The sequence below is a fragment of the Lepidochelys kempii genome, chromosome 1 (assembly GCF_965140285.1).
Source record: "Lepidochelys kempii isolate rLepKem1 chromosome 1, rLepKem1.hap1, whole genome shotgun sequence".
Lineage (NCBI taxonomy): Eukaryota > Metazoa > Chordata > Testudines > Cheloniidae > Lepidochelys > Lepidochelys kempii.
The window spans coordinates 339,348,172-339,375,729 of NC_136380.1; the positions used below are offsets into that span (position 1 = coordinate 339,348,172).

Sequence of the window (27,558 nt, forward strand, 5' to 3'; positions counted from 1 at the left end):
CTTGGTGACTGGGAAACAAAATGTCAGATGAAATGCAGTGTTAATGGCAAAGTAATGCCTATTGGAAAACATTATCCCAACTATACATACAAAATGATGGGGTCCAAATTACTTGTTTTCATTCAAGAAAGAGATAGTTGGATAGTTCTCTGAAAACATGTGCTCAGTGTGCAGCAGCAGTCACAGAATGTTGTAAAGCATCAGGAAAGGGATAGATGAGAAGACAGAAGATATCATAATGCCACTGTATAAATCCATGGTACACCCACACCTTTAATACTGCATATAATTCTGGTCACTCCATCTCAAAAAAAGTTATATTAGAATTGGGAAAAGTATAGAGAAGGGCAACAAAAAGTGAGCTGTAGCTCACGAAAGCTTATGCTCAAATAAATTTGTTAGTCTCTAAGGTGCCACAAGTACTCCTTTTCTTTTTAAAAAATTATTAGGGTTATGGAACAGCTTCCATGCAAAGAGAGATTAAAAAGACTGGAACTGTTCAGCTTCGAAAAGAGATGATTAAGGGCAGATATGATAGAGGTCTGTATGATGAAAAGTGCAGAGAAAGTGAACAAGGAAGTGTCATTTACCCCTTCACATAATACAGGAACCAGGGGGTCACACAATGAAAGTAATAGGCAGCAGGTTTAAAACAAACATAAGGAAGAACTTCTTCACACAATCCACAGTCAACCTGTGGAACCTTTTGCCTGGGAATGTTGTGAAGGCCAAAAGTATAACTGGGTTTTAAAAAGAATTACATGAGTTTATGGACTATAGGTACATCAATGGCTATTAGCCAAGATGGTCAGGGATACAACACCATGCTCTGGGTGTCCCAAATGTCTCACTCCCAGAAGCTGAGACTGGACGAGTGACATGGATCACTCAATAATTGCCCTATTCTGTTTATTGCCTCTGAAGCATCTGACACTGGCTGCTGTTGGAAGAGAGGATACTAGGCTAGATAGACCATTGGTTTGTCACAGTATGGCCATTCTTATGTTCTTTTATGGATACCATGGTTTAATAACCAGTAGCTACTAAATCCTCCCCAAAATTAGATGTTTCTCATATTCATCGTGTCTTTGATAAAACATTTAAAATAATAATTTCACAATAAATGGGCAAGGTGGAGCATCCATTGCACTCTCTGAACTTCCCTCTTTTGTAAACATGATGAAATCTCATTAATTGACTTTAGTTTTCATTACTATAATCAGTGCAAAACTCTACCAGTACACTACAAAGTAGTTTCTAGCAGATGCTGGACATGTCTTGAATGAGATTACGAGAGATTAGAGAACCAGACAGAGCAGACTTTCAAGAGTAATCTAATTAACAGATCAGTCCATTTTTCCCCTTTGTTTATTCCATCTGTTCATGTTTGCTGAGCAATGCATATCCTTGCACAGGTAGACTTCAGAGGTACTTTCAATTAAACATGTTCATGTACCCCTAACTCATGGTCTATGAAGGTAGACTCACCATGGTATGCTAATAAACACACAGGTTATCAAATTAAATAGCCATTTACTTTAGCTGCCCAGAAGTCTACTCTAGTCATGTTAATTATTTCTCTCTCCTTGTACAAAGAAAGTTTTGCTGAATGATTTTTAAGTGCTTAAGTGGCAGCTGCCTTTTGCACTTGGTGTTACTTCTGGATAGTTTTTAGGGGTATCCACTTACAGCACTGCAGTGGTCCAATATCAAATGACATAAGTGAATGACCAAGGCGGGTTCCAGTATCGGAAAGAAAAGGTCAGAGCTTTCTTACCAAGTACGAAAGATGAAAAGCACTGCTGGCTGGCAACTGCTCCTATCTGAACATCCAGCAGCAGCTGAAAATCAGAGTACACATCATAGCATAGCTTGGAAATATCAAAACTGCCTATGCAATTTCAAAAGTATTTTTAAAAGTATCTGTTATGGACATGAGTTGGCTGCCCTGGGGAAAGTTTTGCCCACAAATATATAAAAGTATGAATCAAAACGTTTTTAATAATTGGTTTATACGCATTTCAGAAATATGTGTTACTATACTATTTAGTCTGTGTAAATTCCACTTAATAAAAAAGAGGCAAAAACTGTTCAACCTTTTTGTATGAAATTACAGAGATGTTACAGTCTCTGGCACAGCGTCCAGCTCCAGCAAATACTAATCGTGAACGGCGGCCACGTTACCAGCATCCAAAGGGAGCACCTAATGCAGATCTAATCTTTAAAACTGGTGGGAGGTAAGACAACCTTTCCTTAAAGTTGTTAATTCTGTTTCTAAGTAAGTTCCAGCATAACACAAAGTTAATGATCTATGCACTGAAATGAAGCTGTTTCTGTTTAAAGTAATGTTATTCTACCAACTATTAAAATACTTGGCAGGTTAGTTTTATGTGTTGGTTATCCAATGACCATAGTATAGGGGAGAGTTGGGAGATTGCCAAGGAATCCTGATTTAATTGTTTACATTATAATCAAAGCTTGTACCACTGGCTTCAGAAGAAAAGGCGTAGTTCTTTATTTTCACACAGAAAGTGCGCGGGAAGGAAGTTTAAAACTTCTTTAAGAATTCTAATGTAATTGCGGTTCTTTCAATTCTGTAAGCTTGAAACACTCAATTTTGTATTGTCATAAATGGAAGGAAAACAGAGGGACAGAGATTCCACTGTAAACTCATTTAATTTGCAGCATGGTGGACACATACTGAAAAGCAATATTGGATTGAAAAGAGCTATTCCCAATTATCATTTCAGGGTCTAAAATCTAGGTGGGTTAGAGGCTAATTGACATATTCTTAAACATTAGAATAAGACAGAGAGTTTCTGATCTTGATGTCACAGGAGAAAAACAAAATATTATGAATTCTTTCACCTCAAAAGAGTACAATGGAAATGATCCTAAGAAGGGCAGCAAAAAACGGTTAGCGATATGATGTGGTGGGCTTTCATATGACAAAAAGCTTCTAAAACCTGAGATGAGCTAATCTGGCAAGTGCTGAATTACATAAAACATTTTAATTAAAACCAAATGGGAGCTACTGTTAATCTTCTGTAATAGGAGAACAAGAGGGCACAAAAATTGGGGTAAAAATATTTTTATATAGTACAGTGTCATCCTTACATTTTTTGAGGCAGGGAAGTAAATAAGTCTTAATTTTGTAAAACGCTGTCTGTTTCCAGTGCAGTATGAATTATGATTATTCAGTGCTGCAGGAAGAGGTTGAAGCAAGTAGTTCATCTTAATTTAAAAACTGATTATCTAAATTTAAGTGTCAGTAACATTTACAGTTTTGTAAAATGGAGGAAAAAGGTACAGAGCAAATTGAACTTCATGATGAAAAGGAAGGAAGGAAGGAAGGAATTTCCCCCGTGGTTTATGAAGATCCACAATTGGCCAGGTGAATTATGGGATGGGTTTGATCTTCTCTGAAGCATCCAAACCTAGCCCAGTCAAAGGCAAGGGTCCTGGATTAGACACAGCAGTGATTAGTCACAATAAGTCAGAGCTGTTCCAATGCATCTTGTTGAGTAGAAATTGAAGCTCTTGAAACTCCAGAGGCTGGTGAGAAAATTATCCAGAGAACAAACCTGCAGTTTGTTTCAGTAGGTTCATTTAAAAAAACAAAAAACAAAACCTCCTTTTTACATAGAATTTCAGACTCCTTCCATCTCTTACCAAAAAAAGTGCAAATGGCTTTTATAATTAATTAACAAATAAAAAGGGCATGGTAAAACTTTGTTGCGTGGAAGCAGCCACGCTCCTGTGAGGTGGAAGGAGTTTTTTTTCTCACTGTAACCAACACTAGCTAAGACAATGTAGAACCCCTTCCTGAGGCAAGTTTCAACATGTATCTGCAATTTGTGCTGGCAGAGAATAAACATAGTTTGGTTTTCAATTACCTTGTTTTTGCCTACCTCATATGGGCTTGTCTTCATTGCAGAGTTAACTCGAGTGTCTCTCCAAAACCAAGTCCTGCCCCACACACACATTTTAAAGTCGAATGTGGTGATGCTTTTAACTTGATTTGGCTGTCCTCTCAGGGTATAGAGTACAGCTCAGGTTAGATCATCTCATCATAATACAATCACCTGTAATTGACTGTAAATTAAATTGGTCTGTGCAGCTTGAGTGTTAATTCAGTGTGGCCACTCTGAATCTGGAATGTAGGTAACTTGAGTTAACTCTGCAGTGACGACATAAGCCGGTCGTGTGTTTTCTCCATGCACGTAGAAAACACATCTGTACACACAGACTGCCATGCCTGGTATGCACTTAGTTGATCTGCTTCCTCCTTTTTTCAAAAAACACTGATTAATTTGGTGGTGGATAGAGGGGAGCATTACAAGGATAGAAACTTCCCTTTATTAGCTTAAAAAAAAAAAAATCTCATGTCTGGTGTTCCAGTCCTATAGTCCAATAATCTCACCAGCTTCATTTTGGTAGCACTTTTGGATTGGAAGTTTTAGGTTTCCCTTGTGTTCCTTCTCCCTTCCTTGGGTCCTTCGAGACAAAGTGTCTACAGCCCCTCTTCCCCCACCCCCCTCCAAAAAAAATGTAGTTTGGTTTTAAACTTGATCTCCATAAACTTTTAAAATACACTCTGACACTTTCCAAAGAAACAACAATCAGCTAACTCTGACTCACTGCCTACACTACAAAGTTAAGTCAACTTAATTTAAATCGGCATGTGTCTACAGCAATAATTGTTGGTCAGGCATGTTCACACCATGCTCATTGTCTTGGTGGAGTGTGTCCTCACTCGCAGCACTTGCATGAATGCACAGAGCAGTGCGCCGTGGGTAGCTATCCCCAGTGCAGCTAGCCGCAGGGCCTTTTGGGAACTTGCCATGCCTCGTGGGACCAAAACATTGTTGCAGGGTGGAATGGGAACATGGCTTTGATCTCCCATGATTTCCTCCCTCCCCTACTCTGATATCAATGGCAAACTCCTCATACTTTTTCGCACCTGTTTTCAAGAAGCATGGACTCCACTCAGCTGTGCACTCTTGTTGTGAGCATTACAAATACCTCTCGCCTTATCCTGTGGTATTTCCAGAGCTGAGATAGGAGCCACCACGCGAAACGTTTTGATGTCCTTCAAGCAGCCCTGCTGCAAACCATAGAACAAAACAATTCCCGATTGTTGCTGGCAGTTGCGCAGCAGCTGAACATGGTGGAGCACCGGTTCTGTTCCCAGGAAACAAGCACTGACTGGTGGGATCACATTGTTACGTAGTTATGGGATGATGAGCAGTGGCTGCAGAACTTTTGAATGCGGAAGGCCACTTTCCAGGAACTTTGTGAAGAGCTTCTCCCAGCCCTGAAATGCAGCAACACTAAAATGAGACCTGCTCTGACAGTGGAGAAGCGAGTGGCGATCACTCTGTGGAAACTTGCAATGACAGACTGCTTTACCGATCAGTGGGGAATCAATTCGGAGTTGGTAAATCCACCATGGGAGGAGTTGTGATCCAAGTTTACGAGCCATTAATCGACTTCTGCTAAAAAGGGTAGTGACTCTGAGAAATGTGCAGGACATAGTGGATGGTTTTGCTGCAATGAAGTTCCTTAACTGCAGTGGGGTGATAGATGGCACTCATGTCCCTATCTTGGCACCAGACCACCTCGCCAAAGAGAACATAAATCATAAGGTATACTTTTCAATGGTGTTGCAAGCACTGGTGGATTACGGGGCATTTTACCGATATCAGGGATGGTCAGGAAAGGTGCATGATGTGCACAACTTTAGGAGCACAGGTCTGTTCAGAAAGCTGCAATCAGGGACTTTCTTTCTGGATCGCAAAACAACCATTGATGACATAGATATGCCAATAGTGATCCTGAGAGACCCAGCCTACCCCTTGCTCCCGTAGCTCCTGAAGCCGTACACCAGCCACCTGGACAGCACTTAGGAGCGGTTCAACAATACTCTGAGCAAGGACAGAATGGTGGTGGCATGTGCCTTTGGACATGTAAAGGGTAGCTGGCGCAGTTTACTTATTGGGTTAGACCTCAGTGAAAGCAGTATCTCCATTGTTATCGCTACATGCTCTGTGCTCCATAATATCTGTGAAGCAAAGGGAGAGAAGTTTCCACATGAGTGCGGCATGGAGGTGGATAGGCTGGCAGGTAGTTTTGAGCAGCCAACTACCAAGGCAATAAGAAGAGCCCAGCAAGGAGCTCTGTCTCTCCAGGAGGCTTTGAAAACCTGTTTCAGTAATGAGCCACAGTAATGTGCGTTGCTCATCTGTGTTGTGCCTTTCCATACCAATCCCCTCCGTTGCATCAGTTTCCCTGTACCTCCCCTTCTCCCCCCCCAAACTTGGAATAAATAGAGTATTTCATTCTCGACTTTTACTTCACAAACATAAAGAAACTGAAAGACCAGAAAAATAATTTAACCTTGGGAAAACGGTGTGATAAAATTGGGAAGGGAGAAACCAAGTCAACTTGTTCTGTGTAAGCACAGAAGTTTTGCCCATCAAAGATCTTCGAATGGCCACCTTTTGTTCTTAGTATTGTCCCCGGTATTGAGTGGCAGGAATACTGCACCTTCTTTCCCGCCCACACCCCACATTCTGGAACGTATCGGGGAGGGGATTGGAAACAGGGCAATGCTTGCAGGCTGTTCTGCAGAGGGAGTCTAGCCTCAAGCTATTTTTCTTGAAGCTCAACCAGATGCCTCAACATGTCTGACTGGTCCTTCATAATCTGCAGCATCTCATCCTGCGTGGCACGCTCATGTTCCTGGGATGCTCTCCTGGTCTCCCTGTCCATGTCTTCAGACAATGAAATTCTCCATGCTCTTAGCTCAGTGTCAGCTGTCCCAGAGACATTCGTTATCTCATTGAATATATCATCATACGTTTTCTTTTTTCCATCTTCTAATTTGCAAAAGCCTCTCTGTCAGTGTGAAGGCTGTGCTGAAGGCCAAGCTTTCCACTGTAAGGCATGCAAAGCACAAGGTAACCATTGTCAGTGCATACACTGAGTCTAGTACAAAGTAGATATTTTAAAATCATTTCCCTTATTACACTGAAGTGCAAGCCAGAACATAATCAGTATCCCCCTAGCTATTCAGTGAACCGGTTTGCTGTTCCAGCCATGGTGAGTGTGAGCCAACAGCATGGGCAACGGGCCTTGTGCTGCAACTTATGGGCAACCCACGTTGGGAGCACAGATGAGCAGGTGGACAATGCCCCTTTCCCTTAGCACCATGGTCGGTGCTTGGAGGCCAGGGACTAGTGTCAAGCCTCCCAACCTGTGGTCTTTGTCCACAGCAGCTCCAGTGGGGGTTGCAGATTGCCATGAGAGAACACAGGAAACCCATCCCACCCCTCTCCCTCCCAACACTGTAGCCGTTGCCCTAGGCTTGCAGACTGTGAGTTCAACACCGATCCCAGCCGCCCAGACCACAGGCATATTAGGGAAACTATGGTTGAGGGACCTGGAAATCACCATGGGTGGGGGATCACAAGTGTCTAGCAGACACTGGGAAACAGATCCCCACCGCACCTCACTTTTTCTTCAGATGAAACATAAGATGTGAGAGCATGTAACCCCGACAGTTTGATTGGAATTGCATACCCACCAGAGGTACCTTCCCATCATGCTCGGCCACGATGCTGTCCTGCGACCGGCTGGACTGCTCTGGGGTTAAAAATAGCTCCTGGGTCTCAGGGAAAATGGATCTCCTGCTCTCCTGTCTCCCATTCTCTTCCTCATCCACAATGTCTTCCTCATTGTTGCCTGAGGTGGCCCAGGACTCGGACTGGGACTGGGACTCAGCGTGGGAGGTAGCCACACTACGTTTGGTGGTAGTGGTGTAGTCGCCACTGAGAATCACATGCAGCTCTTAGTAGAACAGCATGTCTGTGGCGCAGAACCAGCACGACTGTTCACCTCCCTTGCCTTCTGGCATGCCTGCCAAAGTTCTTTGATTTTCATGCAGCACTTACGCATGTCCCTGGTGCATCGCTTCTTCACCCTACCCCACACGATCTTTTCGTAGATGTCAACATTTCTACAGCTGAATTGGAGCTGTGCCTGCACAGACTTTTCTACCCACAAACGAATAAGGTCCCACCACCTCCTGTATACTCCAATGCTGGAGAACGTTTGCGGCATTGAATTGCCATGGTCAGCTGGGCTGCCAAGCTGTCCATGCTGATCAAACTGGAAATAGGAATTCAAAAGTTCCTGGGGCTTCAGGAGGGGAGAGGCTGCTTCCTGCGTACCTGGCTGCTGTGCAGCAGAGTTGAAAATGATCTCCAGAGTGGTCACAGTGGACAGGGCTGGCCCTAGGCCAAATGGCACCCCCGGTGAGGAGCATCTTTGACGACTCCCCTTCATTTGTTAAACTTTTGAATACCTTATTTTTTATTGTATTTGTAGCCCATTTCACAACTTTGCACAATTTGCATTTATGATTTATCCCTGTCATATAAGACGATAAATGTGCATGCTACAATCTGTAAGTCTCTTCTTATTCATGCCATATATAAGCAAACTAAAAGACATTTATTTTCTCTAAGTTTATAGAAACTTTTTAATTTTAAGAATAACTGAAATGTACTAACATAAAGAAATTGAATTGTACACCAACATTAGGTGGACCAGTATTAAATAGTGTTACAATGGGTGACCCCGTTAGAAAATTAATCTTAGTTCTTTTATTCAGAAGGTCGCTTTTCTCACCTTTGCGTTCACAAACTGAAGTACAGTGTCAGAGAGATCCAAAGACTGGCCAATGGCATTTTCAAGCAATAAAATAGCAAGCAATGTCAGCCTCGTCAGCCATGGTTGATTGAAGATTTGTTTTAATGAGCCTGAGCTTCCAAAAGCTGCACTCACCATTCTCAACTCTGACCAGCCCAGCAGTGTGAGCAGAATCTTCAAAGTTATCGACATATTTGGAAAAGTATCTTTCAGTTCTGCTTCATGAATGAATTCGAGAACTTGGAGTGGAGTTTGCTTCCCATGTTGCAAACTGTGACAGATGTTGTCCAGTCGACATAGAGGTCTTTATCATTGACGTAAGAACATTCCCCATGTATCAGCATCTGGTGACGGTCCGTAGAATTGTTCAAGCATTTTCCTGTACACTGGCAGCTTAGTAAGGTCATTCAAAAAACCCCACATCTTTTTGAGATGCTTCATTTGTCCAAACCTTTCTTCAATGGACACTCAAACAGTGTCAATGAGCAAGCAAAAAAAGTCATCTGAGATTTTTCTTCCGAGCTTCCCATCACCTCATCTGTGCTCTTGTAACCAAACTGTCTCTTCTTCCGATGAATACAAGTTTCCTTGAAGACAGGCTCCACTCCTAAGTTTTCCACCATTCCTTTGGTACTAGTGATGGCATCTTCAAATCCATTTTCTTCGTAGCCCACAACGAAATCAAGGCAGCTTCTCATCAAAGTAGTAGCAGTCGCGATGTCCATCAACTGAGTTTGTAATGCCTTGCTTACAACATTTACTTGGAACAGGATATTGTGCCAAACCACAATTGAGACCAGAAATTTGAAGTCAGTGATCTAGTTTGCCAGGCTTTCCGCCTTGTGTCAGATTCTGGCTTTGGCTTTACTCGACTGTGCCAGTTCCATCAGGGCGTCATCCATCTCGGTCACTTGGTACCTCACTGGCCTTATGTTGTCAATGAGGCTCTCCCAGTGTGTGTCACTTAGTGGCTTCACAGTCAGATTTGTATCCTTGTCCATGAGGATCTTCCACCTGATAGCTGATGCTGAAAACAGGATGTCTATCCTTTGCAGTACTCCAAAGAGACACACTGAATCTAAAGAAGATGAGGCTGCATCTGACATAACCAGGTGGAGAATGGCTGCTACAAAGCATGAAGAAAGCTCTTGGATTCAGTGCAGGGATCTTTGCCTGGACAGCACTGTTTCTTCCCTTCGTGTTCATGCTGTTGTCGTAGCCTTGGCCGCTGCAGTCCTTAAGCTTTATTTTATTCTCAATCAGACATTCTTAAACAGTTCTGTTAGGCCTTTCCAGTAGAATCATCCTCAGACCGAACACAGGTGAAGTGTTCCTTTACTTTAACACAGCCATCCTCGTCATCAACAAATCTTACTGTAAATGACATCTTTTCACTGATTAATGTCAGGAGTGCAGTCCACTATTACTTCACTTTACCAAGCTGCATCAGTGCTATCAAGCACCTTCCTTGCCATAAGGTCAATTAATTTGTTTTTCTATTCTATTTTCCCTTTTGTCGCTAACAACAAAAACAGCACACCAACCCCAGCGCCCCACAAGCCTGGCACCGCAGGTGGTCGCCCAGCTCTCCTGCCCCTACATCCGGCCCTGACAGCAGGGCATTGTGGGGCATCTTCTGGAGGTCAATTCAATGGACTTACACAATGCTGCATCTACGCTGCTCTCTGTTGACCCATCAACATCAAATTAAGCGCTACACCTCTCGCCGAAGTGGAGTAATTAAGTCAATGTAACAGGTGAGTTAGGTCAGCGAAAGGGACCTGGTAATGTAGCTGCATACATTATTATGTCAACATAAGGCGGCTTCCGTCAACCTAAGTTTGTAGAGTAGACCAGACCTGTGGTCAATGGGAAAAACTTCCCTTCTCAGTACAACTTTCCTACAGGAACTCAGCTGAGCCTGAGGTGCATGCAAGCTCAGGTCTGTACTGCATTACAAATTTTTGCTGGCATAGCTCTGTCAGCTGACAGTGTGAAGAAAAAAATCACACCCCCTAACCAACATAGCTGCGCTAGCAGAACCACCAGTGTAGATGCAACTGCATAGGGTGTTTCTGTTGGCATAGGTAACGTCATTTGGGGAGGCGGTGTAGCTGTGCTGGCAGAACCAATGCATCTGCTGGTTTATATTGCATCTCCACTAGAGGGTTCTACCAACATAGCTATACTGGCTATGGAGTGTAGACAAGGCTTCTGAACCACTCGCATCCACTGAATGATTGTAACCTCTGCAAGCCTTTCTTTAATAAGTATTTCTATAGTAATCTCTTACAAAATCTATCTCAGCAACACGTATTAGAAAAGCAGTACAGTTTTCCTTTAAAAGCAGCTGCCAGACCAGCAGACACCACAATTTAAGCCTATTAGAAGTCTGAGTTTTTTGCAGATTAATAGCTATTTCTAGATACCATTCTGAAATACTTCTGTTTTAAAATCATCTAAAACGGGGTGGGCAAACTTTTTGGCCTGAGGGCCACATCGGGGAATAGAAATTGTATGGTGGGCCATGAATGCTCACCAAATTGGGGTTGGGATGCAGGAGGGGGTGCGAGCTCTGGGGTGGGGCTGGGGATGAGACATTTGGGGTGCAGGAGGGTGCTCTGGGCTGGGATCGAGGGGTTTGGAGAGCAGGAGGAGGATCAGGGCTGGGGAAGGGGGAGAGGCTCAGGGTGCAGGCTCCGAGTGGGGCTTACCTCAAGTGGCTCCTGGAAGCAGAGGCATGTCCTTTCTGCAGCTCCTACATGGAGGCGCGGCAGGCCACTCTGCACACTGCCCTGTCTGCCCCTGCAGCTCCCATTAGAGTGCGTAGGAGCTGGAGGGGGGTCATGCCGCGGCTTCTGGGAGCCGTGTGGTGCAGCCCCCAACCCTGCACCCTTGCTGGAGCACCGGAGTGGGGCCGAGCCACATGGTGCAGCCCTGACCCTGTGCCCGGCTGGAGCGGGGCCGAGCCGCATGGTCCGGCCCCCGACCCAGCACCCCGGCCGGAGTGTGTGTGTGTGTGTATATATTCCATGATTCCATGCCATTTTCAGCTTATTAAGCTATTTATACTTGCTAGGTTTTTTTTAATGAGGCAACAAGCCTCATACAAATTATTAAAACAAAATACATACCGAAGTTTGGCAGGATGGATTGGGGGTTTCACTGAGATTAGGGTTGGGGGATCTCTGGTAATAGCAGGCTGAGGGGTGCAGTGACATTCAATGGGTTGGGGTGTCTCTGGGGATACAGGGCTGGGAATGAAGTGACATTCAATGAAGTTGGAGGGTCTCACTGATGAAAATGCTCTGACAGTCACTGGGGATGGGAGTGAGTCCTGGGAACCCATTCTGGGGCTGCTGCTTCTGCAGCTCCTAGCCTCTGGCTCCCCTGTGCTCCCCAAGGGACACAGGCCCTTGTGCATCACTGACAAGTGGGCAGTGCCTGCCATGGGGGGAGTGGAGTGGACTCCCAGGTGCTGTATTATGCAGCAGGTCTTGTAGAAGTTCTGCACCCCCCTATGCAACTCTCCCCTCAAGCTTAAAAATTTTTGTACCTAGTTTTGTCTGTCTCTCTCTCAGCACAGTAAATAAGGGGCAACAGAATAGTGAACACAATCTTGAAGAATGCCTTAATGCTTAACGCCCCTTTGCGATACCCTTTACTCACACCTTACTCCCAATGACTTCAGAGAGATTTGTGGTGTAAAGTACTATGCATTGTGAGCAAGGGTATTGCAATCTGGCCTGTAGGTTAGGGATTTCCTGTTTCAAGAAGCACGACTTTTCCAATGTGAGAGTGAGTTAGTAAAGCAACATATTTGTTTTCCCATTTATGTGATGGGTGCTCTCTCCTTTCTTCTTCATTTTCCGTGTGTGCCTATTACTGATCAGACTGACACATTGTGGGGCTCGTTTCACACAGTAATGAGTCAGGGCTCAGTGACCATAATATTTACTAAAATAGCAGCATGTTTGCTTTAAGGAAGGCAGGTTTTTGTTGTTGTTCTAGAACTTCCTGGTTGGATTCATGCCGGTAACAGTTCTGGGTGTGTTATGTTGGAGATTGTCAGAGATTGCTTTTAAATAAATATTTGTTTGAGGATTTTAAACAGTCTGCAAGTGGTGGAGAAATTGGCATGGTGTTTCACCCGTACTTTTTTATTATTAGCTATGACATGAACCTCAACATTTGTATTGTGCTGAAAAGCTACTGACAGATCGAGCCATCCTGCTGAAACATTTTAAAAATGTTAACTGTGGCATCTGTAACTTCGAGGGATGGGTTCTACAAGGATCCTTTGTCTAACTGAATGTTGTTGATGTGAAATTTTAATCAGGCTAAAGACACAGATTAGACAGCCCCTCCACACATGCCAGACTAGTCTTCCATTTATTGTGGTCTTAATTGCTGGTTATCACTATTGTGTGGGCACCGCTAGCACATTCATGTTTAAGATTGTGTTCAAGGGTCAAACTGGAGTGGGAATGTAGCCTGGTAGCAGGGACAGGCACAGCCTCCTAATTCAGTGGTTGCAGTGTAATAAAGTGGAGTGTAATCGCAGTATGAAACAAAATGAAAAATAAATACAAAGAGAGCATGATACAATGAGAGGGCCGAAGGTGGGGGAAGGAGGAGTGATGATCCGGTAAGGCTGCTCCTCTCTGTGTGGCTGTCCTGGGGCCAATCCCAGTTACTTGTGGCGATGAGAGAAACCCTTCCCTGGACACAGTGCGGGAGGTGGCTCTGTTCAGCATCCAGACCCAGCTGCTCAGAGGCCCCAGCATGAGCTCAGGAGATCGGGACACAAGGAGGCATCACCCTGCCACCCACCAGTGTTCCCTCTGGTAGATTTTGCCCTTCGGGCCTGCCTAGCAGCACACAACTCTAACATCATCACAAAGTGACGTGGCCAGGAGCAGCATCACCATGATGCAGGGCACAGACTATGGAACTGCTCACAGTTTCTCGTGCGAAGGAGTGAACCCAAATACACACACACATACACTGTGTTTTTGCATCCTGGGTTTCATGATTTCTGTGGGTGTAGTTGAACCCATGAAACCCTGCTAAAGTCGACCCTGCATGGTACTAACCCAGGCTCTGCCCACAGCTCCCACTTGTGACCCCTTGCGGTCATATTTGCATGTCTTCCTTCCTAGCCATTCATCCCATCATCCTGTTGCCCTCTCTACCATTTCTTGATGAAAATGGAAAAGGAGGGAGAAGAAGCCCCAGAACTGCCACTGGCCATAAGGAAGCAAGAGCTAGTAGAATGGGGAACCCCTCCTTGACCAAGAGGAGCAGGAGCAACAAGGGTCTTTGTGGCAGAAGCCGCATCTACAGGAGCTGGCTGGCTTTATTCTCCTCCAGTTCGGAATCCCCTAGCAAGCCAAATACTTCAGCTACCCGATACAGCCCTAACTCAGGTTTCAGAGTAACAGCCGTGTTAGTCTGTATTCGCAAAAAGAAAAGGAGTACTAGTGGCACCTTAGAGACTAACCAATTTATTTGAGCATGAGCTTTCGTGAGCTACAGCTCACTTCATCGGATGCATAAAGTCTGCTGCAGTTTCCACGGTATGCATCCGATGAAGTGAGCTGTAGCTCACGAAAGCTCATGCTCAAATAAATTAGTTAGTCTCTAAGGTGCCACAAGTACTCCTTTTCTTTTAGCCCTAACTCAGAAGCTGCAGTTTTAATTGTTAGCACTTCTTGCTGTGTTTGATCAGTGGCATCCATGTCAGGAGAGATGTAGGAAAAGATGGCAGCTGGTGCCTAGGTACCCACTGTTCCAGTTCAAGGCCTGGTTGTGTTGAGACCCTTAAAAACAGGACTTAATCCCTTTGGTTAACCAGTTTGTTTAAAGATTTTAGTTTGTAAATTTGACAAAATTCCTTTTCAGGGGGCCGTAGTTTGCCCATCCCTGATCTAGTCAGTCATGTCAGTAGTTCAGTCATTCTTAAGCAATATTACTATGACGTCTGAGATCTCAAGCAATCATTACCTTGTCTCTAGTTAATTTTGCATGCTGTATGTTTGTCTAGATATACATGCTATACTTATTGCTGTGTTGGGGGCACCATAAATTGTAGAATTAAATATAATAAAAGCCCTCTGTTCCTTGCCACTCCTCCGAGTCTCCTGTTTGTGTGATGAACTAGGAATACAAAGAAGTTTGCTGACCTCATACTTTTAGTCATTAGATTCTTGCAAACTCTTGGACCATAAACCAAAGGAATTTTGTTGTTGTTGTTGTTAGATTTTCTGCTTGCTTAGTGTTAGGTCTAAGGACCTGCTGGTCTTACTCTGTCTTTATGCCCAGTAAGTCTTGGGTTTCCACTGAGACTCAACAAGAATTCCAAGATAATCTACCATCAGCTCCCTCAGGATATGTCCTTCCAGATCAAGGTCGAGGTACATTGGTGGACTAGAGTGGGGAAAGTTTGCACTACCACTTCCTGTTCTGCACTGGTTCTGTGCATAATACTAGGACTTCAGTCCTTAAAATTGTCAATCTGATACTTTCACAGAAGACATCATAATTTTTTAGTCTTTGTTCAGGAAGGATAGCCCCACTACTAAACTATTCTACTATAAATCTCAGGTGTAGATTCTTGTTTCAAATAAATTCCTTTTAAAAATGTGTTTAATACTTTTGGGAAATATATCTCAGCAGGCCAGAAAGCCAGAATGGTTTAAACTATATTCAGGTTGCTTAACTGATTTGTTATATATTATGCAGCATTGTTGTAGCCGTTTTGGTCCCAGAATATTAGAGAGACAGGGGGGTGAGATAATACCTTTTGTTGGACTGTCTTCTGTTGGTGAGAGAGACAAGCTTTTGAACTTACACAGAGCTCTGTCAGGTCTGGGAAGTATACATAAGCAACATATTATGAAATTTGGGCCCGTGTTTTAAAGATATAAATCATCTATTAATAAATGCACCAGAGATTGCAAAGAAGAAATTTGAGCATAGAAATAGTGATTTTCATGCCATTTTTAACTTCTAGTTTGCTTTTAAAAACCTCTCCTTTTAATAGCAGTAGCTTAAAGACTAATTGCTTTTTCAGAAGTTTTTCATGGAAAGAGGAACTAATTATCTGATCTGCATCAAAGAGCATGCTTCTAAGGAGTGGTTTGTTTGGGAGAAGAGTAAACCTCACCAATTAGTCTCAGTAGTATAAACTCCTTCACCTGTGGGGTTGTATGCTCTGTAAGAAGACACTTCTTGTGATTGTCTACTGGTTGACAAACCTAATCAAATTGGATTTCAGTGAAACCATTTGTCATGACAGTTTTGGGATCACTTATTTTACATCTGTCTGATTTTTTTCTATGACCAATTTAAATGAGAAATGAAGCATAAAGACAATAACAGGATGTTGGGATTTTATTACCCAAATATTCATTAAAATCCCATAATAAAGCCTGTTTTATTAATGCTGAGAAATAAAGGCAAGCTTAACAAGGGAAAATTTAGATCTGCTAACATGATAATTTCCTGTTTCCGCTGTTGAGCAAGGGTACTGCTTGTATAACTCTCCATACAGCTGTCCTTTTGACCCATCTTCTTGCATTTCTCTCTTCTTTCAGCTTTACTCTAAAGGCCAGAAATCTTGGTCATCTTGGATCCCAACTTCTCTTCTCACAGGTCCACTTTAAAGTTGACTACATTCGGCTTAACATATCTTTCTTTGTCTACACTAAGTGCTAGGACTAGTAATTTTCCAAGACTAGAGAAGCTCTATATGTTGGTATGTCACAGTTCCCAGATCTTTGCCAGACTTCATCCTTATTTTGATTCTGCCTCTTCTGAAATCCTTATTTGACTCCCATATTAGCGTTCTCAGTCCCTACTCTTTTAAAAGGGGGAGTGGAGAGGCTGTAGCAACATTACACGGGACATGGGATCTGTTGCTCCCATCCTCTGTTTTCCTCGGCATCCTAACCACTTCAGATTCAAACACTGCTGTCTTGGTTTTCAAAACTCTGAAATAACTCTGCTTTCCACCACAATCCTCAGCCATCTTCACCCAGTCCCTCCAATCTTGGCCTCTTCTCAGTCCCCTCTTCGATTCTTTCCTCTTGCTGTGCAACATGCATCTGCCTGCATGCACACCCATACATGTTTCCCCCTTCCTCTCTCAAATTTCTGCAGTAGTGGGGAAGTCCAGCAGAGCAGTGTAATGTTCACCGTGCTCCTAAGGGTATGTGTGCAAAGCAAGTAGACAACCGTGGCTGACACGTGCCAGCCGACTCAGGCTTGCAGGGCTCCAGGCTGTGTGTGGTTGTTTCATTGCTGTGTGGACTTCCAGGTTCTGGGACCCTCCTGCCTCACAGAGAAATGTGTGTGGATGTGTGCACACGTGTCCTAGAGCTTGGGCTCCAGCCTGAGACCAAAAGTCTACGCGGTAATGAAAGAGCCCCACAGCCCAAGTCGGCAAGCCCGAGTTGGCTGGCATGGGCCATCCGTGGGTTTTCCTTTGCTGTGTAAATATACTGTAAGTGCCACCTTCAAGGGATGAGAAAAACCAGTCTCTGGGATCCTGCAGGTTTTTCTGTGTTCAACAGGCTGCACAGGAATTGAGCAAGATCAGGATGGTTAGAAGCAGATGTAGAGCTCTAGGGCCCATTCCTGTATATCTCCTACCTCTTCATACCAGCATGTGAGTGCTCACTGGGTTCCCAGAGGTTGGGGAGATGTGTGGTTCTCATTCACATAATGCAGGTGTGTAGGCAGGGTTACAGTCAGTGCTAAGGGAAATAAAAAGCAAATTTGTATTGACATGCTTCACCTGTTTGTCTTTTCAAGTATTTTTAAATAAAGGATGTTAAATTTTGATCTGCAACTACCTGCTCAGAGCATTGCAGTTTCATGGCAGTCTGGAAAGTACTACACTTTAGGATACTTTCCTTATATTACCAGTTTAAATACAGTGGTTAATAGCTGGCTTTGTGTTTGGCTTCAGGGTATCTTATTGTTTGGAAGCATGAGCATGTAAAATAGTTTATTAAAATAGCTTCAACTCTTGCTTTTAGCTATTTATATTGGGACGCTGCAAGTCAGGAGAGTCTAGGGCTGTGTGAAGGTGAAAACAATACTTTTTGTAATGAATAAAGCTTGCGTGATGTATTCATTTAAGTCTGTTCATCCTACAAAAACTGATCTGAGCAGTCTCCACCCTATACTAGACCTATAATGTGCACTTTGAAACTTTGCTAAAGGAACAGACTGACTGTACATGGAGCTTGATAACGCTTGTTTCTTGTCTAGTGTTATCCTTTTCTGGTATCAAAAGGGATGGACTAAAACAAAGTATGTAATTTGAAGAAAAGGTGTGTTTGAGAAATATTGCCTTTCAGCAACTTCACACCTGTTAACATGTTTAGATTGACTGCAAGCATTAATCATTGAGATTTCCTCCATCCCATGTATAATCAACTATTAGTCCTGTGAATAAAAATCTATCTGAGGTACTTGCATGGCAACACACTACTGTAATATCCAAAGGCCTCACAAGCTTTAATGTATTTATCCTCAGCACCCCTGTGAGGTAAGGAAGTGTTGTTATTTCCGTTTTACAGATGGTGAGCTAAGGCACAGAGACATTAAGTGATTTTTCCAAGGTCACACAGGAAGTCTGTGCCAAAGCAGGGACTTGAATCCAGGCCTTGAAATTCCTACGCTAGTACTCCAACCTCTGTCTGTGTTCACATGCATATACATATTACTTGTCATTGGTGTGCATGGTTCTTTAAGGTCAAGGTCCCTGCCCTGAAGATCATACAATCCAAACTGAGGTGGTGGTAAAGCAAGAAAACACCACTATGAGCAACATAAGATGTAAGAAGGAAATCTGCTAATGAAACAGTAATGTTTAAAAAGAAATCAGATGCTCATTGTGTGTCTATTTCGTGTCATTCCTGTTTCTTTGTTTAACGTGGTCAGGCGAGAGAGAGGGAACAGACAGCGCCGAAGCTGAGATTAGTCATGGAAAGCACACCGAAAAGTGAGTTTTGAGAGGAGGTATTTGGAGGAGGCCGAAAGGGGGCACTTGGCACGCAGGAAGAAAGAGGTTACTTCAGGAATGAAAAGGGCATGGAGTTTTGGGTTGGTGGAGGAGACAAAGGGATTGAGTGGAAATCTGTAACTTGAGGATCTCGTGCATTAACCAATCATAAGAGTTTTGCTCTTATGGTTTGATATCAGCAGATCCCCTTGATGGAATTACACTCAAGGATTACTACTTATTCAACAAGACTGTGGTTTTTCATGAGAGTGGGTGTATTATCCTGGGAATCCTGCCCATGTTCCAATTTGGATCATTACATTCTGTGTTACCTATCTAAATCTCCCTGTTTCAAATGTGTATGGGGTTCTTCACTTCCGAACCTAAACTGTAGTGTACTTTGCACTTTTAAAATAGTGCAATGTCTACTTCAGACATGGCTGCATTACAGCGGTGCGTGAAGTGAGCCCTGTATATTCCTTATCTATCTTGTGGGCTGTAGTCAACATTCATATTTGTAAAGTGCTTTAGAAATGCAAAGTAAGTTTTGCAGGTAACACCAAAAAAAAAACAAACCCAGAATGGATTCAATTTTAGTATCCTATTTTCAGTAGCTCACAATTTGTCTAAAAACCTTTCCATATTTGATCTCGTCAAAAGGTAATGTTGGTCTGTTTTTTATGTTTTGGCCAAGGGCTAAGGTAGATGGATAGTCTTTCCCCATTTTAAGGAATTCTAATTTTTTTAGTTGTGCCTATAACACAAAAGGCTCTAATTGGAAACTTTTCATGAAAATATTTCTTAATAAAGGGAATTTATCAGCTTTACAAGGTTTGGAAGGAACAAATTTAGTAATAGAAAAGTTTTATAAGTAACTGAAATATTGTTTTTGAACATGCTCAGTATGCTACTGCTAAGATTTTTAGCAGTCTACTCTTGCCCCTCCGCTTTGTGACATATCATACAAAATATAGGGAGAACTGTGTATTCTCTGCTTTTTCTATCACAAATATAGGGGCAGCTGTTAGTGGGAGAATTTGCATGAGGGAGATTGTTACTACATCAGAACACATGCAGCCAAACCCAAAAATTGCATCAACAGTAGACAGGAAGAAATTGTGTTTTAAAAAAAAAAATGCAGATCGAACTGTTTTTGCAAAATTCTGTGGCATTCTATAGTAGTTCCATTTAATTAAAGATATGAAAATTCAAGCTTCTTCCTGTGCTACTTGTTTTGCAAAAAGCACTACAGAAATCTATATTAATGTAATACTAAAGTCACACAGTTGAAATAACGGTAAAAAAATACAACAGTAAAGATTCCAGTGGTAGTGTGAACTTAGCCCCATTGCATATCCTGTATATTTTATCGTATACGTTTAACAGCATAAACAGAAATATACAAACATTCTATATGTAACCTTGTTTCCTTTATATCACATCTAACCATACTGATATAATCTCTTTCATTTACATTCTTTTACCCAGATAGAATTGCTTCACATTTTAGGTATAACCTAAGATTTTAATGTGTCATTACAAGTTTTTCAGAATATTTCAGTATTTGACTCTAGAAAGCCCAGCTCTAGTTTTTCTTTAAACTTTGCCCACATCTGTTACATCTTGTACAGCAAGAAATAAATTATGCATGAAAGCAAAGTCTATTTTAAGCAAAGTAAAAATCTACTTACCTTTCGACAAATGGTGCATGCTTACTCAGTAGCCTTGTCTCACAGTAGTCCGTTTTTGTGCTTGAAGCGAAGCTTAGCTTCCCCATTTTTGGAGGAGATGGGTCAGGAAGGAGAATTTCTCTGATCAGTCTCCTGGGGTTGTTTGCATGGTGGTATATTTGCCTTCCTTTGGCACACACAATTTTTGTAAAAGTATTTATAAAGTGAAAAGATGGAATTTAAAGGATATAAGCTACAAGGGGTAGGAATGGCCATAAAACAGATCCAGACATGGCGAACTCAACAGCCAACTTTAGGTCCTGTACAACTGCATGGTTTTGGTCCTTTAAGGATAATGTATTTCCTTTCTCCCCCCCCCCCCCCTTTTAGGAGACGTTGATCCAGCAGCAAGTGTCATTTCATTAGGTCCTGTATCTCTGATGTTGTGGATAGTGGAGTCCTCCAGCAATTAAATGAGAGCCGTGGACACATCTCAGCATGTCAGTCTAGAGAGTTCAGAATCGAAACCTGGGACAGGCTGGAGCCGTGGGGAAGAAACACCAGCCTCCACTAAAAACAGAACAAGTGGAAGCTTCCAAGTCATGGCCTACAAAAAAAGCATTTTGTTACAGGAACCGTGTGAGGGTTAATCTTCTCATGAGAATGGAAGTAAATAAATGAGATGGTTAACTTGACCAGTGAGCAGTTCAGTTACAACAAAGAGCAATTAAAAATAAGATGGATTACACTGGAACGGAAAGGGTTTTGATGGCTCGATGTGAGGAAAAACAAAGAGAGTTCTAAACCCAGTGGGAGTTACATTATCTCTGAATCGAGCATTCTGTGGCAGAAGAATATTCTTTTGGGGGCTTCAAGTCTACAGTAGAAAAGTGTAGAGCAAGCAGTAAAATCTTATCGCAACCCTGACATGTAGGATGACAAAATTATGATCAATTACCAAACATCAGATACTCCACAGAGGAAAGGCTTTTGTTTTAACAATAACCTTTTTCTAAAAGGAATAGGCGGGAGGGGGAAAATCAAAGAGAGCCAAGGAGATAAAATTGTCTGTTAAGGTTAAAGACAAAATGTGAAGTTTATTGACACAGTGTTTACCCAAATTGCATAGAACAGCCTGACACCAGCCTAAGAACAGGGATATAGTTGAGCCCATTGTAAGTATCATTGAAAACCAAAATGTGCCAGTCAGCATGACAGAAGGACATCAAGGAGCGGATCCAAATGTTTCGTTGACCTTCACGGGTTGACAAGCCTTTGTGTCTTAAAAAAAAGGGGAAAAAAAAAGTCTGGAAATAAATAGAATTTTTATTTTATTTTTTTTCTAGGTAGAAATGAGGTTTCTTGGTCCGTTTCTGACAATCTGTTATTTATTAGTATAGTTGTGTTTTTTTGTTCGCTTTCAGGTAGGTGTAGTACATTCAGTTAAAGAGCACATCTGTATGCTACTACTTGATTAAATCTTTTTTTCTAGCTCTTTTAAAATTCTTTCTACCACTGGTTTGGTTTTTGCATGTAGAATAAAAAGACTTGTAAAATTGTAACATTTCACACAGAAATGCCGCCCGATCTTCACCAGCTTCAGAAATCTGACCTTTGCCGATGCTGCAATAAAGTGTTGTAATTTAGAATTAGTGTCTGTCTCTCTTTAAGTTCATTTTGCAGTAAATGATGATCTGAAATAATATTAATACATTATGTACTAAATGCCCTGGAGGATATTTCTGTCCAGCATTTCACTTATTTGAGTGTCATAAGGAGTATATGACAGTGTACAAACATGAGACGGTCCCTGCCCCAACAAGCTGACAAACTAGATCAGACACAGATAGTACTGTACAGTCTTCATTGAGACAGCCTGAGTTCCCCCTGGCTGCTGTCTAGGTTCTCTCCTCACTCCTAATCTATTTGTATTAGAGAGAGGTAGATGTATTTCAAATTTTTCACAATTTCTTTATGTGGACAGATTAATAATTTTTCAGATTCTTATATTGACTGAATGCTGTCCCCAGAGTATTGATTACCGTTATATATCAAGTTGGTAAAATATTAACATCTTACTTTCCAAAAGGTACTGGAAAAATTAGTCAGGAGAAGGGCAAGAAAGTTAGACTTCGTAGTGTTAAGATATGAAGAAAGGCTAAAATGAAGATATTACAGGTGGTGCAGGTGCTAAACTTGCCTGTCACTTCCCATGATGAGACCCTTGTTTTCAGTTGCTTATAATTTTGTGAAACTTTCATCATGCAGGCTGGAATTTTCCATTTCAGATATCTGCCTCAGGCTGAATATTGTTGGGAAGTTACAGAAAAAATAGTTCAGACATTTCTGAGAATAAGGTTCGGGAAAATACTTGGTAAGAAATTTCTTAACATGGGCAAAACATCTGGGAGACGCTGTAGTGCCCTCAAGCTTTGAAACAGGGGAGTTGCTCAAGTATCAGGGACGTGCCTTTTGCTATTTCCCTGAAAAAAAAATCATCCGACTCTGGCCAGGTTATAAACCTTTGAAACATCTCAGTTGGCATGTGTTCGGTAGAGTCTCGTTAGAGTATGGCAGCTAAATTTTGAAAATTGCATCTGTTCTGAGCATGCACCATCTCAGTACGGCAGTAATGGAGCAGGACTTTCTATGCAATTGCTCCATCCAGCTGTCTGGGACTGCTGCACTGTCTCTTCTTTGCTCTCAGTGCTCCCCATACTCGTGCCCAGGCAACAATGAGGCAGCCTGATTCAAATCCAGAGCAGTAATGCATGTGGAGGGAGAGAAAGATTCATGGTGAGAAGTAAAGGACTTGAGGGAAAGGGTTTTTTATAAGTAGTGGGAAGGGGGTATGGGCAGGGGTAGAAGACAGCATTGGAAGAAGGGAGGAGAGGCAGGTGCTGGGGGGAGGGATAGATAGAAGCAGAGTGGAGGAAATATGGATAGAAGCCAAGGATGGGCAGGGGGAGGAATTAGGTTGGGGGAGAGGGGCTGTTAAAGGCAAAGGAGTGGTGGAAGCAGAACCAGGAACTGAGGAAGGGTAAAAGCTGATGGGATGGGCAGAAGTCATGCAGGCTAGTGGGCCAGGCGGGGATGAATATGGGCAAGAGCAGGAGAGGGAGGATGAGAGCAGGAGATAGGGACAGGCTGTGGTGAACAGAGGCAGAAGGGTCTGTAAAAACTAGAGTAATCCCAGGTTCTGTAGGGAAATGTGACACTTTTTGGGGTTACTCGAGGTGTCCAGAGCGAATTACTATCTCCTGCTTACAGCAGGAGGGAGCCCGTCTGTCCTACCAGGGGAAACTCCCCAATGACTGGCAACACAGACTCTGCTCTGTGTAAACTGTCATGGGATAAGAGGGACGGTCCTGTCATGGATCAGTAACTGCTTAAAAGATAGGAAACAAAGGTTAGGAGTAAATGGTCAGCTTTCAGAATGGAGGGAGGCAAATAGTGGTGTTCCCCAGGGATCTGTGCTGGGACCAATATTGTTCAACATATTCATAAATAGGGCCCTACCAAATTCACGGGCCATTTTGCTCAATTTCACAGTCATAGGATTTTAAAAATCATGAATGTCATTGCAGATATTTTAATCTAAAATTTCACAGTGGTGTAACTGCAGCAGTCCTGACCCCAAAAAGGAGTTGTGGGGGTCACAAGGTTATTATAAGGGGGGTCGTAGTACAGCCACCCTTACTTCTGCACTGCTGCTGGTGGGACACTGCTTTCAGAGCTGGCCGCCTGGCCAGTAGCCGCTGCTCCCCGGTCACCCAGCTCTGAAGGTAACACAGAAGTAAGGATGTGGGTCAGGACCCCCGGTTTGAGAAACGCTGGTCTCCCCCATGGAATCTGTATAGTATAGGGTAAAAGTACACCAAAGACCAGATTTCACAGTCCACCCTGTGTTTTTCACAGACGTGAATTTTGTAGGGCCCTATTCATAAATGATCTAGAAAAAGGAGTAAACAGTGAGGTGGCAAAATTTGCAGATGATACAAAACTACTCACGATAGTTTAAGTCCAAAGCAGACTGTGAAGAGTTACAAAGGGATCTCACAAAACTGGGCGACTGGGCAGCAAAATGGCAGATGAAATTCAGTGTTGATAAATGCAAAGTAATGCACGTTGGAAAACATAATCCCAACTGTACATATGAAATGATGGGGTCTCAATTAGCTGTTACCACTCAAGAAAGAGATCTTGGAGTCATGGATAGTTCTCTGAAAACATCCACTCAGTGTGCAGCAGCAGTCAAAAAAGCTAACAGTGTTGGAAATCATTAGGAAAGGGATAGAGAAGACAGACAATAACATTGCTTTTATATAAATCTGTGGTGCTCCCACATCTTGAATATGGCATGCAGACGTGATTGCCTCATCTCAAAAAAAGATATATTGGAATTGGAAAAGATACAGAAAAGAGCAACAAAAATGTTAAGGGTTATAGAACAACTTCCATATGAGGAGAGATTAATGAGACTGGGACTGTTCAGCTTGAAAAAGAGATGACTAAGGGGGGATATGACAGAGGTCTACAAAATCATGACTGGTGTGGCAAAAGTAAATAAGTGTTATTTGCTCATAACACAAGAACTAGCAGTCATGAAATGAAATTAATAGGGAGCAGGTTTAAAACAAACTATTCTTTCACACAACACACAAAGGATGTTGTGAAGGCCAAGCCTATAACAGGGTTCAAAAAAGAACTAGATAAGTTAATGGAGGATAGGTCTGTTAATGGCTGTTAGCCAGGATGGGCAGGGATGGTGTCCCTAGCCTCTGTTTGCCAGGGGATGGATCAGTTGATGATTCCCCGTTCTGTACATTCCCTCTGAAGCACCTGGCAGTGGCCACTGTCGAAAAACAGGATAGTGGGCTAGATGGACCACTAGTCTGACCCAGTATAGCCGTTCTTATGTAAACCTGCTCATGACTCATGGAGGGGCAGTACACAGTAGGGTTCAACATGACTTGTTTATTTTTTAAAAACATATGTTAAAAGAACTCTAAGGTTGTAAAGTCAAGCGCGCAAAAGGTTCCCTTTGGAACTTAAATTCACACCCACTGTGCACATACATTATAATAGTCTTTAATGATTGGGAGAATCTTGAACAATTACCAAACATCCTCGCTAAGGATCTCCGTGGGCAATAGAGTTGTATAACTTCCAGCTTTGACCGTGCCACTTGACGGTAAGTTACAGTTATAACACAATTTGAGTAACGGATTTTTGCTTGATCACTACGAAACTGGAAATTTTGTAACAAGCCATATTCCAAATGTATGTCCAGTGGTAAAGAGCCATTTTTAAAGGTGGTAACTCAGGAAGTGACTTAGTTTGCAGCAAAAGAGATTTAGGTTAAATATTAGGAAAACCAATCTACCTATAAGGGTGGTTAAGCTCTGGAAAAGGCTTCCAAGGAATGTTGTGGAATTGCCATCATTGGAGGTTTTTAAGAACAGGTTAAACACCTGGGATGGTCTAGGGTTACTTAGTCCTGCCGCAGCATGGGAGGATGGACAAGTTGACTACTTCAGGTCTCTTCCAGCCCTGCCTTTCTATGATTTTGTGAAATACAGCTCACCTACAAAACTTGCTTGAACTTCATCTAGCACTTTTAGCTGAGGCAGCTGGAGCACATTGCCCATAGGTCAGGCTTTCCAGAAGCTGGCGGTACCCGGTAGTGTGCCTATACAGAAGCAAGGAAACCCTTTGAGCTACAGTTACTGATAGGTAAATGCTCTTATGCTGGAACAGTGTATTTCTGTCACATTTCTCACTTGAGTACACATCCCTCTAGGGTGCTGAGGTTCAGTCTTACCATGTCATCATTTCATTAGCTCTCTGATCCTTCAGCAGGAAGAAATCCAAATCTGCTACTTCTAATATAGTCAAAGAAAAAAAGTTTTAATGATGTTTTTAATGCATCGCAAAGGCGCAGCCCCCACCCCTTTTTGCAGCTTAACCTGTAATATAATTTCCCTTTAAAACAGCAATAACTTCACTCTCATAGCAACACGGTCAGCAGTTAGTGAGGAGCTGCCATTTCAGGCTCCACTGGTTCATTGCTGCAAGGTTCTGTTTAATTAAAATGGGAAAGTGCTTGGCTTCGTAAGTAAAGTTAGTGCTGCTGAAAGGTGCTGAACTGACAGCCCTGGGGAATGAAGTCTGGTTTATTTCCACTGCAGGGCAGTGATACGCAACTTCTCCAGGCTGCCCCATCCAAGGACCTCAGCTGTGAGCTGGAGGGGAGGCATCATTTCCAAGGGTGAGTGATTAATCCTCCACACCCATTCAATTCGGAGCACCTCTGAAGTTGCCAACAAGGAGTGAACATTACTTGTACCTGTAATGGTATTAGTGATGAAGACCCCTGGGACCGCAAAATTGCTTATAGATGGGTCACTGAACAGTCATCACCTATGTCTGGTAATTGCTTACACAGTCACTGTACTTCCATCAGTTTTGAAGATAGAGCTAAATAAAAAGCTTGGTTGATGGATATACTTACTACATACTGTCCATAGCAAGTGACACCACTTTCTTAAGATTCCCCACCACACCCTTTGAAACACTGAAAGTGTACACTGAGTAAGTGAATGAATAATGAAAACAATGTGAAACCAAAACTTCTCCTTGATGAGGAATATTCTCTACATATCTTGCATTTTCCTTTGAACAACTGGCATCCTTAAATTGTTCACAGATATTTCTTCCACCCTTCAAGAAACACTCATCTGAGATGACACTTCACTGTCGTCTCCCAGCAGTTGACGCTAAATATACATTTCTAACCACATTGTGTAGTTCTGAACCTATAAATAGGAAGCTATTTGCGAAGATATCAAAAAACTGGGCATTCATGTCAAAACATTTAGTCATATTGTTTGAATTGTGAACTTTAAAAATACCGAGCCCATACTATAGGGGAAAATGTGGTGACTTAAAAAAGACATTTATTATTCAGCTGTGATTGAAGAGTATTTTTTAATTCAAAACCAACCTTGCTTTTCCCTCCCTTAAGTGAGTCAAGGAGCAATGAACGGGGAAAAAAACCTTGTACGACAAAGAAGAATGGAAGGTGTTACTGTTCATGAAATACTTTGTTCTGTTACATTACTTGTAGGAAAGGTATGTCTGTCATGTCCCTGAGTT

General features: G+C 42.5%; 1 protein-coding gene across 4 annotated transcripts in view; it reads left to right on the forward strand.

Moving 5' to 3' along the window:
- Positions 1-22,049, forward strand: part of UPF2 (UPF2 regulator of nonsense mediated mRNA decay) — a 132,867-nt gene extending 110,818 nt beyond the window's left edge. For 2 of the 4 annotated variants that reach the window (XM_073328763.2, XM_073328766.2), the window contains 3 exons: positions 2,117-2,237; positions 18,670-18,730; positions 20,791-22,049. In XM_073328763.2, coding sequence (XP_073184864.1) covers positions 2,117-2,237; positions 18,670-18,703 — 155 coding nt within the window. In that variant the 3' untranslated portion in view covers positions 18,704-18,730; positions 20,791-22,049. Of the gene's footprint in view, positions 1-2,116; positions 2,242-18,669; positions 18,731-20,790 lie in introns of those variants that run through there. The other 2 variants (XM_073328764.2, XM_073328767.2) reach the window with 2 other exon arrangements.
- The last annotated feature ends 5,509 nt before the right edge of the window (positions 22,050-27,558 follow it).